An 18351-nucleotide genomic window follows, 5' to 3' on the forward strand; every position below is an offset into this window, starting at 1 on the left:
ACTTAGGCACAGATCCAATGCTATGGATATCTGCCAAGCAATTTATCACCATGCTTACTTTTTACAACACTGATGCCAAAGAAATGAGGATCTTTAATTCTCAGTACGTCACAAACTTGCTCAAAGAGTTCCTGTCCAGTGGCTTTCACCTACAAAAAAAAAAAGATAAAGACAAATAGTCTAGCATTTAAACAGCAATGGATAGTTTCCCCTTGCCTGAGATAATTTAACAGGTATTTGGACAATCAGGTCAGAAAACGTGAAGGAGCAAAGTCTGTCTCTGAACTAACTTTCATTGTGGGGGAATTTGGGCTGCTCTGTGCTCCATTGGATTATGGCATTAGATAGCATGAACTGAACATACTGCTGTGAAGCAGGTTCACACCTTGGTGGAAGCAATTATGACTGGATTCTAGAGCAATCTCTATTGTTAACATGTTTATTGCTTTGCAATCAGTGAACTTAAGCAAGGTTTATGCTTTATTATCAGATTGTGGCCAGTGTTTAGTGATGAACTAGAGTAAATATTATTAGACAGGTAAACAGTGCCACATTGCTTAATATTTTGTTATGCTGTTTTATACTGGAAAGACCAAGTGATGAGAAACAGTTGTTATCACAATGAATCTGGATACTGGAGAGCAAGGTGAAAACCTGTTCAGTCGTATAAAATCACTGTAAGTCACAGTGTCACAGGCTAGGATTTCAGACATAGCAGGATGCCATGGTTTGTTTATCTCAGTCATATTTTGAACAACTTGCCTGGCAGCCATAAGCAACAGGAATTCCATGCAGCCAGGCATGTGGGCTGGTAGAGGAGAGATGCTTGGTGTCTGTGCTGGCTGCAGAAGAAGGGAAACCTGTCCTTGATCTCTGTCCCTCTATTTGGTAGAAGGCATTTTTAAAAAAAATATCTCACTAAGATGTTAGTATTCTGTGTGTTTCCAAACTGGCTACGGAGGAGAGGGTTCCTCTTCTAATCAGCCAGAATGGAAACACAGGCTGGCAAAAATATATATGAAAAAACCCTACAGGCTAGCAACTTGAATGAATGAATTTATTTCGGTCACAGACCAGCCAACCAGCCAGCCAGCAACAGTAGTGCTACTGAACAGATGGTGTTTTTCTGCAGTTGGTCCCGGCAAGTCTGTATAGAGAAAGGGTGCACCAAAAGCTTTTGGAGCTGTCCTAGGAGGCTAGAGAAGGAGAAATGGAACACGAGAAGTCACCCGCAAGCTTTTTGTTTTTTTAGTCTAGTAGCGAAGAGACGTAATTGCCGGTGATGGTTTGGAAACATAAGGAACCCACTTCCTAGTTTTGGGAAGTTGACATGCTACACCACCGAAAGTGCTCCAAGTTTAACTGTGGGTGTGGCTCCCTTTTAGCCAGGTTTTGTGGGAAGAAGGAGCATCACATTGAGCCATTGCATTGTGCACCCTCCCCTCCCCTCCTGCTCTTAGTCTGGTTAGATCAGATAGTTTCTTCCTGTCAATCTGTGTTCCAATCCAGATGGCACCATGTTAAACGGGGACCATGCACTTCTTGCCTTCTTATCCATTGCATCCATCTTCTGTTTGTCCTGTTCTCCACAGAACTTTCCCTCCTCCTGTGCTTGCACCCACAGCAAACTCCTGCAGGCTTTGCCACATACTACATTGTGTGTATGTGTGTCTTGTTTCTTGCATAACCTTATATTTCACTCTTTAAACATTTTACCTTCTCATGAAGCTTTTGCAGATCAGGTTTCTGTCCTGAACTAGATGAAAGGCTGTCAGGGGTTTAGTCTTCTGGACCTGAGATGGAACAGGTCCTGTTTTCGTGTGCCTATCAGTAGCACAGCTTAGTTTAGTCTCTGCTGCATTCTCCATCTCTCCTCTCAACAGCCCAGCTAGGGAGAAAAATAAACTTGCTCCCTCTTTGCCCTTCAGCTGTTTAGTGCTGCCTTTTTTAAAAAATATGGTGCTGCATCCAAAGAAGCAGTGTCTCTTGGACTGCGACTGACTGCAAAAAGGCAGAAAGATCTGGGGACAAGTGCATGGAAGAACTTGTGGGCTAGCAACTTTTGTTGCCTTATTTACAAGGCTAAATGTGGCCAGTCCTCTCTATGTGGCCCTTGGGACTGTTTTCATTATCAACGTATTTTCATTCCCAAGGAGAGACATTTGTGGGATTTTCTGCCTCATGTGCCAAAATAACTTGGACAGCTTTGAGTACTATGCACCTTGACTTGGGTTGGGGAGATCATTTGCCGTTCCTCCTCAGGTAGCAAAACGTCTTGAGGTGGCCCTGCTGAAAATCATACTATCTAGAATCAAGGTGCTGTAGAACCATTTTCAAGAACAAAATGAAACAGATACCTGGCACTTAAGGAGAGAGAGGGACCTTGGACCTTGGTTTTATCACTTGAGGCCCTGCTGCAGATCCCATGAGGCACACTTAGAGGTGACCAGAGCTAGGGGTGGGTGGGTCGGGGGTTCTGTAGTGGCACCCAACTTGTGGAACACTTTGTCAGGCAAGCTGGATCATTGTACTGTTTTTGGTGGCCAGTGAAGACATAGCTGTTAAAATAGGCCTTTGGCTTAATATTTCCTTGTTTGGGTATTTAAGTGTAATCGTTCTTTTGCAGTTGTTGCTATGGTCTTGGTTTGTATGCTAATATTTTGATTTAAAATTTGGTAGAATTGTGGATTGTTTTATATTTTATTCACTAATAGGCAAAAAAAACCCCTTGCAGCTTAAGAACATACCTATAGCCAACAAGTATTTCTACCAAACTTTAAAAAGCAGGGAAATTGGGCAGTTATAGTGAATGCACCAGGAGAACAGGAGACCTGAGCTCCTCTCTGAGATATTGCACTGCCCTACACATTTGTAACAAAGCAACCACAATTTGGACTGGTCTTTCACAGTCCAATCCGCTTCCTGTGTAGCTTGGAAGAATTTGGTAACATGTGCCTCTGAGCATATGCTGAGTGGTGGCAACACCTGCCATCTCCAAAGACAGAGAATTACATTTTGGTATGTTTGTTGGTGGTATTCTTACTTCTCTTCTTTCTTGTGTTACTACTGTTTCTACAGATAATCTAACCTAGAAAATTATATTTCTCTCATTATTCATCCTAGAAATCTGTGTCAAATTTATTTTTATTAATTTCAATGCCTTTTTATTGGTCAATGTCATATGATGGTGAAGACAGCCTTTTGAGTTTCAAACCGGAGGTTATGTTCTATTTCTATTTTGGGTGCATTAACAGTTGAATCTGAAACTGCAGTTTGTTGTAAAATCTGACTGATTACAATATGTTGCTACTTAAGCAATGAATCCAGCTGTTGGAGAAAACAAACTTGGCCTGCCCAAGGTGCATCTTTTCAGCCTGCTATGCTTAAACCACTCCACTTAAGGAAGTGTGGGCATGGTCCATTAACAACATAGAATATACCTAGAAATTTGCTAGAATATATTTCACCTCCCACTGTTTTATCTTGTGCAAACTGAGACACTCCTCATGTCCACCAGAGAATATTTTGCAGACGACGGTCAGAGGTAACAGGATTACAGGTACTCTGTGAACATGGCAGATTTTTAATGAATTTCAACAGATTATGAGAACTCTGACAGAAAAAAGTCCAAAAGGGTTCTGGTTTTTTTCCTCTGGTTTTACATTTTGAACTCTCGATTCTGAGTGTTTTGTATATCGCCATGAAAATTTTAAAGATTAAACTTCACTGTATAAAGCCAAGTGACAGGATTTCAACTCGGTAGAATATATTTCCAGAGAATCTCTTGCAGCATTAGGAAAGAGAATGGGAAGATCATGAAGAAGTGCCTTGCTTATCAAGAGGAAGATCTGTTTATTAGCTTCTTGAAGCCTCGTCAGTTAGCCTCCCTTCTGGGAATGCTGCAAGTATGAATAAAGATTTACACAGCACTCTGAAATGCAAAGTGTGATGCAAATCCCATTTGATTACTGTTGGAGTAGAGGTAGAACCAAGAACACAACTCTGGTCTAGCAAGCCCCTGAAAGAACTAGTTCTGTATGTGTTGGATGCACTGTGATGCTTTCTCTGTCATGTGTCCTGATCCCTCCTAGGTTTTTAATGGAGAAATAAACCATGGGCAAAGTATTTTAATCGTTCTGGAGAAACTAAACCATTCTCCTCCATGGGAAGAAGGAGTTGGGGTGGATAAAGCAGATACAAGAAATAGGTTAAGCAAAGTTTCTAAGGGCACCTTAACTGCTATGCAAGGTGGGCATACAGATAAAAGACCTCAGTGGAGACATCAGAATGATCTTACTTAGAGGTAGCACCCACAGAAGAAGAGCTATTGCGACATAGATAACCCCTGACTGAAGGTCTTGTTTCAGTACTATTAACTGATGCACATATCAAGACACACAAAAGCTACTGCCACAAGAAGGAAGGTTTAAACTGCTTCCTAGGTAGCTGCCTCTGTGCCACAAACTGCTTGCATGCAGCAGCTCATAGAGGGAGAGGGATTTTCACTATATTATGGATATCTCCCTCACACAGGAAGCTGCCTTATCCAGAGTCAGATCTTTGCTCCATCTAGCTCAGTATTACACCAGCCTTCCTCAATGTGGTGCCCTCCAGATTCTGCTCGACTACAACTTCCATCATCCTAACCATTGGCCGTGCTGACTAGAACTGATGGTAGTTGTAGTTCAAACATCTTGGTGGCACAGGGTTGGGGACAGCTGATCAACACTGATTGGCAGTTGGCTCTCCAGAGTTTCAGACAGGTGACTTTCCTAGCCCTACCTGGAGACGCGAGGAATTGAACCGGCAATCTTTTGCACACAAAGCATATGTTTTACCACTGAGCCCAGGGAACATAGGAACCCCATAATGAGCTGCTATGGCTAGCTGCATGGAGAGCAAGGAAACAGCAAGCGGGTTAAAGTGGACTGCATCTACCAGCAGTTTTGCTTGTACCACACTTGATGGGGACTACCAACAGCTGAAGGGATTCAAACCAATCAGAGCCGTTGGTTTCACATCAGTTGCTAGCAGTAAGGTCTGGACCATAAGCATTTCCATCACTTAAGAGACTATTCTGAAACATTATGGGCCATTGTGTTGACCCCAGAAGCTCAGAGCATTCGAATTCTTCATTCCCTACTGCAAACTGGTTTTAAGGAAGACACTTGGCAGCAATGTTTCAGTAATACAAGATATGCTGCTGAAAAATGTGCACTCAGCAGCAGGAAAGGTTTAATATAGAAAAAGCAAAGAACCTAAAAGAAGTACCTGTGCATGAGAAGATGGAAGACACCATTCCAAGGGGCAGGTTATTATACCGCTTAACGGCTTTCTGTGCTGAGCTCCATTTTTTAAGACTGTCACCTGTACAGCAAGGCACTGTCCCACTGCTTAGACCTTAGGACGGAGAGCTGGACTTGCTATCTATAATCAGTTCTGCAATGTGCCAGTCTGTGTGCAAGCTGAGGATCAGCTCCAGCCTTCCAATTTCCTATTGGAGCTTTCAAAAGTTCAAAAGGTTCACACTCTTTAACAAGTTAATCTGAAATTGGTCATTTTGGCAGAGTGCCCAACCATCACACAAGGATAAGCTTAGAAGGTAAAAGTGTGTGTGTTCTTCCAATTAACGGCTTCTTTTCATGCTACTACTGCAGCAGTGTGGAATCATGCTTGTTGAACCATGTCGGTATTCTTTAATCCAGGGGCTGCTGGTGGGGAAGGGTGCCACTGCACACCTGGCCTCCCAGCAGCTACTGTCAAAATGGTTGGGTCATTTAGATCTTCTCCCAGGATCCGCTCGTGCAGAAATTGCTTGTACATAACCAGGAGAACATTTTAACAGCACTGTGAGCAAGGCTATTTTTGTGGGTCCCTCACACATAATCGCCACCCTCTTAGAACACAGGAAGCTACCTTATACCTGTCAGACTGTTTGTCCATCTGACTCAGTAATGTCTACACTGACTGGCAGTGGCTTTTCAGGGCCTCAGGTGTTTCCCAGCACCTGATGCTTTCAACTGGAGATGCCAGGGACTGAACCTGGGACCTTCTGCATGCAAAGCATATGCTCCGCCACTGAGCTATGGTCCTCATCACAAAGGAGACTGGCCACACCCATGCAGTTCCAGAACACAGATGCTTATTGCAGCAGCACTGGATCTCACCCCAGAGAAACAATTCCTGTAGTGGTAAGGTAAGGCGAGAAGGGGGACCAAACCATCCATGGAAACTGAGAATACCTCCACATTACTAACCATGGTTAAATTCATATTTAATAAGCAAAAATGAGAAAATGGTTGTGGTGATAATGATGATAATTCTGTTACTGCTGTTATGACTAATAAAGACACATTGTCCTGGTTGTAATAGGTCATGTTCTTCACCCTACTAGCTAACATATTTCAAACCATATGCAGAAGGGCAGCATATATATGTACATTTAATTAATTCACATGGACCTTGAGGCTGTATACATATGTGATTGTTGCAGCGTCCATAACAGAACAGTTGAGCTATTATATTAACTATCCTAGACAAATCCTTTCAATAAGGATGGAAGCTCAAATACAAGGAGAGTCTCACTTAAGGGCTGCTACAACAACTGGTTGTAGGAATCCACTGTACCCTAAGGATTTTTGCACTGCTAATCTAACTTCTTTTTTCCAGTCCGCTGCTGGAGTCCACATGGAGCTTGGTCAGATGTTTATACACTACACCAAAGCTCAAGGGCTGGGTCTATTTGATATGTGTTGAATTTATTCAAGAAATCATTCCCTCTATTTCTGATGTTCAGGCTCTGTGTGCCACTGCTTATGTAGCCAAAACAGCACCATCCATGCACAAGGGGGAGGTATCATCAGGCTTGGAAGAATACTGAGGTTTGCAGAAGCAGAAAAAAATCTTTAGAAGTACAAAAACATCTAAAGGGGAGGGGAAAGAAAACTGAGTGTGCTCAGCGGACATGAAATACTGATTGACTATTTAGAGAAGGGAATGGGGTGGGAGTGGTGGAATAGAGTGACTGGAATCCTGAACAGCAGCACTCAGCGCTGCCAGATTTTGTTGCAGTTCCCATATGTTATTTGTTGTTATATGCCTTCAAGTCGATTACGACTTATGGCGACCCTATGAAACAGCGACCTCCAAGAGCATCTGTCATGAACTACCCTGTTCAGATCTTGTAAGTTCAGCTCTGTGGCTTCCTTGATGGAATCAATCCATCTCTTGTTCGGTTTTCCTCTTTTTCTACTCCCTGCTGTTTTCCCCAGCATTATTGTCTTATCTAGTGAATCACATCTCCTCATTATGTGTCCAAAGTATGATAACTTCAGTTTCATCATTTTAGCTTCTAGTGATAGTTCTGGTTTAATTTGTTCTAACACCCAATTATTTGTCTTTTTCGCAGTCCGTGGTATGCGCAAAGCGCTTCTCCAACACCACATTTCAAATGAGTTGATTCTTCTCTTTTCACCTTTTTCACTGTCCAACTTTCACATCCATACATAGAGATCAGGAATACCATGGTCTGAATGATCCTGACTTTGGTGTTCAGTGATACATCTTTACATTTGAGGACCTTTTCTAGTTCTCTCACAGCTGCCCTACCAGTCCTAGCCTTCTTCTGATTTCTTGACTATTGTCTCCATTTTGGTTAATGACTGTGCCAAGGTATTGATAATCCTTGACAAGTTCAATATCCTCATTGTCAATTTTAAAGTTACATGAATCTTCTGTTGTCATTACTTTAGTCTTTTTGACGTTCAGCTGTAGTCCTGCTTTTGTGCTTTCCTCTTTAACTATCATCAGCATTCGTTTCAAATCATTACTGTTTCTGCTAGTAGTATGGTATCATCTGCATATCTTAAATTATTGATATTTCTCCCTCCAATTGTCACACCTCCTTCATCTTGGTCCAGTCCCGCTTTCCGTATGATATGTTCTGCGTACAGATTAAACAAATAGGGTGATAAAGTACACCCCTGTCTCACACCCTTTCCGATGGGGAACCAATCAGTTTCTCCATATTCTGTCCTTATAGTAGCCTCTTGTGAAGAGTATAAGTTGTGCATCAGGACAATCAGATGCTGTGGCACCCCCATTTCTTTTAAAGCATTCCATAGTTTTTCATGATCTACACAGTCAAAGGCTTTGCTGTAGTCTATAAAGCACAGGGTGATTTTCTTCTGAAATTCCTTGGTCCGTTCCATTATCCAACGTATGTTTGCAATATGATCTCTGGTGCCTCTTCCCTTTCTAAATCCAGCTTGGACGTCTGGCATTTCTCGCTCCATATATGGTAAGAGCCTTTGTTGTAGAAACTTGAGCACTACTTTACTTGCATGGGATATTAAGGCAATAGTTTGATAATTACTGCATTCTCTGGGATCCCCTTTCTTTCGAAGTGGGATATATATTGAACGCTTCCAGTCTGTGGGCCATTGTTTTCCATATTTGTTGACAAATTTTTGTCAAACTTTGGACAAATTCAGTCTCAGTAGCTTGCATCCTTGCATCTCTTTTATAGATTTCTTCATTGTATTGCTTCCATCTTCCTTTTATTTCATCTCGGTCAGTCAGTGTGTTCCCCAGTGGATTATTCGACATCCCTACTCGTGGTTTAAATTTCCCTTTCATTTCTCTAATCTTTTGGAGTAGGGCTCTTGTTCTTCCCATTTTGTTGTCCTTTTCTATTTCTATACAATATTGTAATAGTTTTCTTTGTCCCTACATACTAGTCGCTGTATTGTTGTATTTAGGGTTCTCACTGTGTTTCTATCTCCTTTTGCTTTCCTTCTCTCTTTAACCATTTTATGAGTTTCTTCAGTCATCCATTGAGGTCTTTCTCTCTTTTTAACAAAAGGTATTGTCTTTTTGCATTCTTCCCTGATAATGCCCCTGACTTCAGTCCATAGTTTTTCTGGTTCTCTGTCAACTAAGTTTAAAGCCTCAAACCTGTTCCTTATTTGATCTTTATATTCTTCTGGGATGTTATTTAAATTGTATTTTGGCATTATGAGTGCTTTGTTCTTCTTCTTTAGCTTTACTCTGATTTTTGGAAAGGCTTTAAAACAGCTCCTGCACTCCTGTTTGCTCAACCAGGAGCATGGGGCTGGCTGTGTTAAAGCTTTTTGCAATTCTCTCCCCTCCCCCTTCAAGTCCCCGTTCTTGGAGACTTAAAGGGAAAGCACAAGGAATTTTGACAAGTGGGCAGACCCACCTGTCAATCAGGTGATGTCGCAATTATGGCATGTGATTGACAGGTGAGTGACCCTGTCCACCTGTCAAATTTGGTCAGCGAGACAGATCCTGATAAGGATCTAGCCTGTGGAGTCAAAAAGGTTTCCCACCCCTAACATGCAGTAGGTGGCGTGAGGAGAAGAAAAGATAGGACCTTTCCCTAAGAAGTTTATGATTTATTTATTCAAAACATTTGCATTCTGGCATTCAATTATAAAGGCTTCCAGAGCAGTTTACATATCAATTAAAATAACACTGTCCCTGTTCTCTGGCTTACAATCTAAAAAACAACAACACAAAGAGAGGGAAGAGAAAGACAAGCAAACAACGTTATAAGGTAGAAGGTACAAGTTATACAGTGGAAGGAAACAGTAGGAGGAAATGGTAACAGACTAAGAGAGGTAGGAGGTAGCAAGAGTGATTAATGTTTCCATTAGGATTCCACCTGTGAGGCAAATACAAAGAAAGAAAGAAAGAAAGAAAGAAAGAAAGAAAGAAAGAAAGAAAGAAAGAAAGAAAGAAAGAAAGAAAGAAAGAAAGAAAGAAAGAAAGAAGAGAGAGAGAGAGAGAGAGAGAGAGAGAGAGAGAGAGACCATGTATAGAAAATGTGGTCAAAATTCATAAGTCTAGCAAACAGGCTCAGTGATATGAATCCCCTTAATAGTTCAGTTGTAAGTGGCATGAGGAAATGGGATTACATCCTATCATAACCCTTTGGCTATTTTTTCTGAGGACTCTTTGAAGCGCCATGTTATTGAAAATCTATGTGAAACAACACAGAACAGCACCTTTGATCATTTACTTTGAACATGCACAGCTCTATTTCTCTCTAGTGGTGACTTTAAAGTGTTTGGTAACTTTATACCAATCAACAGCAACAGGCTTTTTAATAAGCTTTCCCTTCTTTATAGGTTGTTATTAATTCTGTGTTTTAGTGGCAGAAAAAGAAAACAGGCAGATCTGTGCATGCAAACAAATAGCTGGTTAACTCAAAATATGCATTTTAAAAGGGGGAACATCCCCCTCAAGCAGATGCCTGTTGTATTAACAGTGCAAATACTTTCACAAATCTGAGACTGGTAACATGTCTTTTTCTTCAATGATACAAGGATTTTCAAAACCAGGAAACCTTGTGCTTTTTAATAAAAATCTTAAAATGAGAGAACACAGAAACTAATTCTCATTAATATCTTTTAGTGTACAAAAGCTACCACAAACAGTGAAATATATCATTCTCTTCCTTAATTCTTGGGATTAAGAATTAATATTCATATTTCTGTAAGGGAGACCTGGCATACTGTATCTTCACTTTAAGTTGCCCCAAATTATACCAGGAGATAAAACTATGCAAAATATGATTCCCAGATGTCTTCCAAGTTGGAAAAATCAGCACAAATGCCTGGATTAGCATATATAAAGACAAATGTGTATTGTAGGTTTATTCATCTGCAAGTGGATTTTTTTGTTTTGTTTACAAGTGCTATAAAACCATTACAATGGCTGAAAAAGAATTTGAGAATAACACTCCCTAGTTATCAAATGTAACAAGAGTCCCCAAATTCAAGAAAGCAGATATACAGGCTAGGCTAGTCCTTATTTTGGGGAGGTAGGTACCAAGTGGTCTAAATGGGATAATCTATATTTATCTTCTTGATTGGTACACTTTCTGTCAACAGTCAAGATTTCTGAAGCTCAGCTTTATCACAACACAGCTACCTGAATACATTTCTATGCCATTCCCCCTGGGATCTCAGAAGGCACTTGGATCAACTTACCCCAACCGTCACATTGAGCTGGTCTCGGTTTGGCAGGAGGACGCACACGTTTCTAAACTCCGGTGGCATCTTGTTTTGCCGTAGCTGCTTGCTCATTGCAGAACCGGTTGGAATACCCGCTCTGCCATGTAACGATGCAGCAGTCAGAGTCTCAGGAACTAAACCCCAATGCTCTCTATCCTTCGAACCTGAGAAACACAAATCCTCAGAGTTTGTTGTTCGTGAGGATAAAGGTGGACATTGTGAGCAGCAGGAAGCTCATATGTTCAAAGGATCTCTTGAGCTTCATTCCAATAACTAGCACTAACAGCCAAGCGTCAGCGAAAGCTGCATTCATTGGGGCACAGTCATAAGTAATTCCAGCATTAGTCAGCTCTTTCGATGATTAGCAGCTGGCTATGTTATACTGTAGGTGGGAATGCAAACATCTGTAAACTTCTCTTGGGCTCAGGAAAGTGGCACACATACCCTTCTCCTGCGTCATTCTTTTTGTCTCCCTCCACAATGCCAAATATCATAATCCAGCATTTTGTTCGGGTCTGCACACTTGTCTCACCTATGTGGGCACTCAGCCTTTTAAAACACCATCTCCCTCATCTGAGTCATTAGAAAGCAGTGCAAGGATCAAGAAACAACAACAATAAAAAAATACTTAGAATACCAGCTACAAGATTGCAAAGTCAACAGTGAATAGGACCACACGATGGGCAGCTTTCCAAAAGCTGAATCAGAAAGCTCTCTCGTGCGCGCACACACATATATATACAAGCACATGCCTTTGTGGGTTTAGGAGTATTAGTAAAAGCATGCAGGGAGGAAGTTTTTTTTTTTTTTAAGACACCAGCACATGATGATTAAAATTGACACTTGATTGCAGTGGAAATGAGACACACAGAAGCTGCTGTGTAATGAACCATCACTGCATTACTGTCGCTCTGCTATGTTCTGAAGGCACATGAGGCCAACACCGTGCTGAAGCTAAGCAGGGTCAGGTCTGGTCAGTGCCTGGATAGGAGACCGCCTGGGAACCATATGTAAGCCGCCTTGGGTTTCTATGATGAAAAGAAAGGTGGGGTATAAATGTAATGCATAATAAATAAATAAATAAATAAATAAATAAATACAAGACGCTGAGGGGGCCATTCAGTGTCTTGCTTGTACACTTCTTAGGGTCATCTGGCTAGGCACGTTTGGAAAGAGGATGTTGGACTAAAGGGAACTTTAGGTTACCAAATTCTTCCAAGCTACACAGGAAGTGGATTGGACTGTGAAAGACCAACCTAAATGGTGTTTGCATTTTGACAAATTTGTAGGGCAGTACAATATTCTCAGACAGGAGGTCAGGTCTCCTGCTCCCCTGGTGCATTCACTATAGCTGCCTAATTTCCCTGCTTTTTAAAGTTTGATAGAAATATCTGTGGGCTATAGGTACGTTCTTAAACCGCAAGGTTTTTTGCCTATTAGTGAATTTCCCTGCTTTTTAATCCAGCAGGTAAGAAATGGGATCCTGTCCAAGTTTGCTGAGAATTGATTGATCATTTGCATGATTATTGAGTTCAGTGGGATTTACTCCCTTGCAATCATGCTTAGGATAGGTGAAACTGACCAAAGGGGATAGGGAGGGGAGGAGGAGGAGACGAAACACAGAGGGGAGGACTGGGATGGGAGCAGGAAGGAGGGGGATGGGAGGAGAAGGACAAGTTTCATCATTTGCATGTTTACTGAATTCAGTGCGATTTACTCCCATGCAATCATGCTTAGGATAGGTAAAACTGACCAGGGAGGGATGGAGGAAGGGATGGAGTGGGCAGGGGAGGAGGAAGAAGGGAGGGGAGAAGGAAAGGAGAGGGCAGGGGAAGGAGGGGAAAAACAGGTCTGATCATCTGCATGCTTATTAAGTTCAATGGGATTTACTCCTATGCAATCATGGTTAGGAAAGGAAAAACTGACCATGGGGGAGGAAGAGGGGGAGGGGGAAGGGGCGTATTGGAGGGGGGCAAAGGAAGGGGGAGGGGAGGGCAGGTTTGATCTTGCATGCTTATAGAGTTCAATGGCATTTACTTCCATGCAATCATGCTTAAGATTGGTAAAACTGACCATGGGGATGAGGAAGGGGAGGGGGAGGAGGGGAAGGGGGAGGAAGGGATTGGAAGGGGATGGGGAGGGGGGCAAAGGAAGGGGGAGGGAAGAGGAAAGAGGGAGGGAATAAGAGGAAGGAGAAGGGAGGGTGGGTTTGATCATTTGCATACTTTTTGAGTTCAATGGGATTTATTTCTGTGCAATCATGTTTGAAAATGGAAATGGACTGCCTTCAAGTCAGTCCCGACTTATGTTGACCCTATGAATAGGGTTTTCATGGTAAACGGTATTCAGAGGTGGTTTTACCATTGCCTTCCTTTGAGGTTGAGAGGCAGTGACTGACCCAAGGTCACCCGGTGAGCTTTATGGCTGTGTGGGGATTCAAACCGTGCTCTCCCAGGTCGTAGTTCAACACTGACCTGGGGGAGGGGCGGGAAGGGGAAGAGATTGGGTGGGTGGGCACTGGACAGAAGGGAAGCCCCTTTCCTTTCCAAAAGGAAAACATTGTGAACAGTATCATTGCTTTTCCGCGTTTCCCCCACATTTTTATTCTACTGCAGGGACATGTAGCCTCCCACCCAAATTTAAACCAAAGCTGTCCCTGGCCACATCCACACCAGGCCTTTATTTCACTTTGGACAGTCATGGCTTCTCTCAAAGAATCCTGGAAAGTGTAGTTAGTGAAGGGTGCTGAGAGTTGCTAGGAGACACCTTTTTCCCCTCACAGACCTTCTATCAGAGTGGCTGACTGTTAAACCAATCTGGCCACTGAAACTGTCAGTAGAATAGCAGTCTCCTCTCAGCACCCTTCACAAACTAAACTTCCCAGGATTCTCTGAGGGAAGGCATGACTGTCTCAAGTGAAATCAAAGTCTGGTGTGGGTGTAGCCCCCTGATTAGGCAAGCCCAGCAGCTGTGAGTCTGGCTTTTAGAACACTGATAGTTGGTTCTTACTGAGCATGCCCGGGTTTATCATAGGGTGCCAGATAAAATTTATTAAATTAATTAAAAATCAGCCAGGCATTTTTTAAATGTTTAAACTGCAGAAGATGAAGGTCAGAGTATGGGGCAAGGTCAGTATTAGGATTACAGGTACTCTGTGAACATGGCTGATTTTTAATGAATTTCAACAAATTATGAGAACTCAGAGAAAAAAGTCCAAAATGGCTCTGGGGTTTATTCCCCTCTCTTTTTAGACTTTGAACTCTTGATTCTCTCTGACTGTTTTGTGTAGTGCCATGAAATTTGAGAGGGTTGTTAAGCAAGTGTTTCTGAGTTCAGGACTAAAAGTTTTGTAAGATTTTGTTTTGAAATGAGCTTATGGGAAGCATCAGAATGGCATGGGGGGTATTTTCAATTTAACATTGTGGAATGTGAAAAATCCATGCTGGCTATAGTATAATATATATATAGAGAGAGTGGCTGTATAATTAAAATAGTATAATATATATAGAGAGAAAGTGGCTGTAAAATTAAAATTAGTGATCAACAGCAGCCCAACATGAAAAATGAAACATAATATGCCATCACATATGCCATCAGATCCTGAAACGTAATTAGTTTTTGTAAGCCAAGGTAAAAATATCCAGGGATGGGACCTACCTAATATCATGGGGGACTCCATTTCACAATTAAGGGGCCACTATCAAAAAAGCCGTAGTCCATGTACTTGCTAGATTAACTTCATTTGTTGGTGGGCATTTCAATAGAGCTTTATTTGCTTTAACACAGATCTGTCCTGTCTTTGACCTTGCTTTTTGATGATGTGGAAGTGGTCACCTTATTGGTGTGATCCAGCAGGGCTCTTCTGAAGGTTCTAACATCAGCAAAGGCCCATTCAACCCAATGCTATAGGCTGACCAGTGCAAATCTTTCTAGTCTTGCTTTGCATGGGGAAGGGGATGAATTATGTCAGATCCACAGAGAAATACAAAAACTCTTGTAATAAAGGAAAGGAAAGCTCCAGGGTCAAAGCAAGCTTAGGGATAGATATATTGGAGTGAAAGGTTATGTAATCATGTTTTCTCCAGCTTCATTTTCCTGGCATTTCAATAGCTGTTAGGGTAAAATAAACTCTGAGAAAACCACACTAACTAGCTCAGAAAACAAAAGCACATTTTAACTCACTTTCATACATCACCATATTGCCTCTTGATCCACTCAATACCATAGGGATACAAGGAACAAAATTCTTAATATTTGTAGATGGTGATGTCATCAGTGCAGTTTCTAGAGCAAATATAGACACCTGTCCATCACTACCATTGGCTCCCCATAATAGGTTCTTTCTACATCATAAGATGCAGCTCCCATACTATGACAAACGTGGGGCTGAATTTGTGGCATTGGGGAAGCTGTTCTCTTTTGACTGCAAGCAAACAAATAAACATTCAGCTAACTTAAGAACAGAAGGATTCTGGGTCTTGAAATTAAGTAACTTTGCATGTGTTTTCTTTTACTCTTATAATGTATTTTGCTAGAAAGAGCAACAAGGTATGGAGGGCACTGGAGTTCTGCTCTTTGACCACTGGAAATCTTTTTTCAGACATCCCATTCCATCCCAGCCAGATAATTCTCAAACTGCTATGAGCAAAAATAAAAGTGTAATAATAAGAACCTAACTTTGTTATATTTTAAGTCATCTGATTATTGTATATCAGCCACATGGTATTAGTAGTAGTAAATTTATTACGGTCAAAGACCAGCATATAAATACATAGCATTAAAACAATAGGGTATAATTAAAATTCAAACATCCACAAAACTAAACAAATTCTGATAAAAAGCCAGTTATAGAGCCTATGTGTGCTATTGATTTATCATTTCTCTCCGGCATATAATGGCCACTGCACAAAAACTGGCCACTTTAACTGTGACCTGAGGATTCCGATCAGACAGAAGATACTCCAGATAAAATGCATCACTGGGAATTTTTTGTAAAAATCGGGATAATGACAGAGAATCGAAAGTCACAATAAAAGACACAATAAAGTAGAACATGACCCACTGTCTCTACTTTCCCCGCATCACAAGGGCATACTCGCTCGCTATAAGGGATTTTTTTGAACCTGCCATCCAAAAGTGCTGATGGTAAGACATTAAACTTAGCTAATGTAAATCCATTTGAGAATGGTCAGATTAGCCAAATAATGAGCAGGTACAAATGCCCCTATGTTATGTCTAAAATCAGGGTAGGATGTTGCCAAACTTAAATGATTTTGGAGTTCAATGTCCCGAATTTGGTGGAAAATGCACATTTTTGCTTTAATGTAACCTAATGCTAGAACAGTGATCCTAAACTTAGTAATTTCATATTTAGGGTCTTTTTCCATTTTGACTGGAAAGCGTCAGTTAAGGTGGTATTAGGAGAGTTCATCCAACACATGGCATGAATCATTAAGGGATAGCCACAATAGCTTAAGGACAAAGGAAGGTAGGAACACAGAGATCCTTCAGCAGGGAATGAAGAAAGGAATTAGAATCTTTAAGGTTCCTGGCCTTCTCTTACAGAGAATTGAATTATATTATTTATTATTATTTATTATTAATTGCATTTTTAAACCGCCCTATAGCAACAAGCTCTCAGGGCGGTGTACATAAGATAAAACCACAATTAAAATACGAACAAGTGTGGATTATAAAACATATTTAAGAACAGAATTAAAATACAAATTAAAATAAAAATTACAATTACAATTAAGTTTACAATTAAAATTAAATTACGCTTAAAATGCCTGGGCAAAGAGGTAGGTTTTTACCTGGCGCCGAAAAGATAACAAAGAAGGCGCCAGGCGTATCTCATCTGGGAGGGCATTCCATAATTCAGGGGCCACCACTGAAAAGGCCCTAGATCTAGTTGCTGTTCTCCGGGCCTCCCTATGAGTTGGGACCCGGAGAAGGGCCTTAGACGTCGAGCTCAGTGAACGGGTAGGTACATAGCGAGAGAGGCGTTCCATCAGATATTGAATAGAAATCATATTCCTACAACTTTCATGGGTGAAACATGTTGAGGTTAATTGTGACAATTCTCACCAAAATCAACAAGGCATTCTAGATGGGCAACATGTAGTGACCGTTATTAGGAGCTGAGTGTGGGTTAGAAACTCTGGAAAGAGTACAGTGAAGAGAGGTCCTCTTCTTATTTGGTTACCCCTTATTCTAAGGCATTACAACCCTCCTACTCCCAAAGAACATAATGAACATCAGATTCTATCACTGCAAAATGTTTGCTATTTTTATAATGTGGATCTGGTAACAGTGTCTTTTTTTAAGAATACAGATCAGCAATCCTTGTCCCTCCACAGCTTCTGTGCAGAATGACTATTACTACCGGTGTCAGTCATTCTAGCAGTAGAGAAACTTTAAATAGGCAGGGAGGTGCCACTTCTACTAGGCTCTTCCTTTCCCCACTGGTTGTTGTAATGAGTATGATTTTACTGTATCCTGAGTTTCCAGGGTGACAGCAATCAAATCAAAGGAGAAGGGATGGGGAGCACAATAAGGAGGTAAAGGAAGCTTCTCATGTCCCATTACATAGAATGAAGCAACCACTGGTGTTATTGGACAGTACATACATCCTGATTGTTGTAATTACTCTGATCAGATGAGAGAATTTCACAGTATTCATGCAATGCCATAGTATAGCTAATGCACATTGGTCATAGACAAATATCTGTATGTGAACATGCATAGAGATGGTTTCCTGTGTTCTCAGATCTTATAGTGTAACTATAGCATGTACAGCATACACTGTACCATAGGGTAGCTAATGCACATTCGTCATGAACAAACATCTCCATGTGAACATGTACAGAGATAAAGGTTCCTTATGTTCTCAGATCCTGAGAATATCAGAAACCCTGGTTCCTCTCAAAACTTTCCTATCCCCACTTCCAAGGGGGAGACACAGAGAAGAAGGGAGGGGACAGGTTGTGGCTCTCATTTCCCCCAAAGTTTCAGCTATCTTATGCTCTGCTCCAAGAAAGGGGAAAGTAGGGGGCCTCTCTACTTCCCCTTCCTATGACATTGCCTTAGTTGGCAGACAACTGGGGAAAGTGGAACAAAGTGTCTTATATAAGTCAGTTCATTGGGCCATCTGGCTCAGCATGGTCTATGCTGACTCGCAGCAGCTCTCCAAGGTTTCAGACAGGGGGGTCTCACAGCCCTACCTGGAACGGCTGAGGATTGAAAATGAGACTTTCTGCCTGCAAAGCTAATACTCAGCTATATGGCCAAGTGGGAGCTAGCCCCAGACTTT

The 18351-nt window shown here is 41.4% G+C and overlaps 1 protein-coding gene across 6 annotated transcripts in view; it reads right to left on the bottom strand.

Moving 5' to 3' along the window:
• Positions 1-18351, bottom strand: part of FRMD1 (FERM domain containing 1) — an 84594-nt gene that overhangs the window by 28372 nt on the left and 37871 nt on the right. For all 6 annotated transcript variants that reach the window (XM_061624407.1, XM_061624402.1, XM_061624408.1 and 3 more), the window contains exons 2-3: positions 11016-11203; positions 59-149 (exon numbers count right to left, since the gene is read on the bottom strand). In XM_061624407.1, the coding sequence (XP_061480391.1) occupies positions 59-149; positions 11016-11111 (187 nt within the window). In that variant the 5' untranslated portion in view covers positions 11112-11203. The remainder of the gene's footprint in view (positions 1-58; positions 150-11015; positions 11204-18351) is intronic.

Source organism: Rhineura floridana, chromosome 4 (assembly GCF_030035675.1).
Source record: "Rhineura floridana isolate rRhiFlo1 chromosome 4, rRhiFlo1.hap2, whole genome shotgun sequence".
NCBI classification, from domain to species: Eukaryota; Metazoa; Chordata; class Lepidosauria; order Squamata; family Rhineuridae; genus Rhineura; species Rhineura floridana.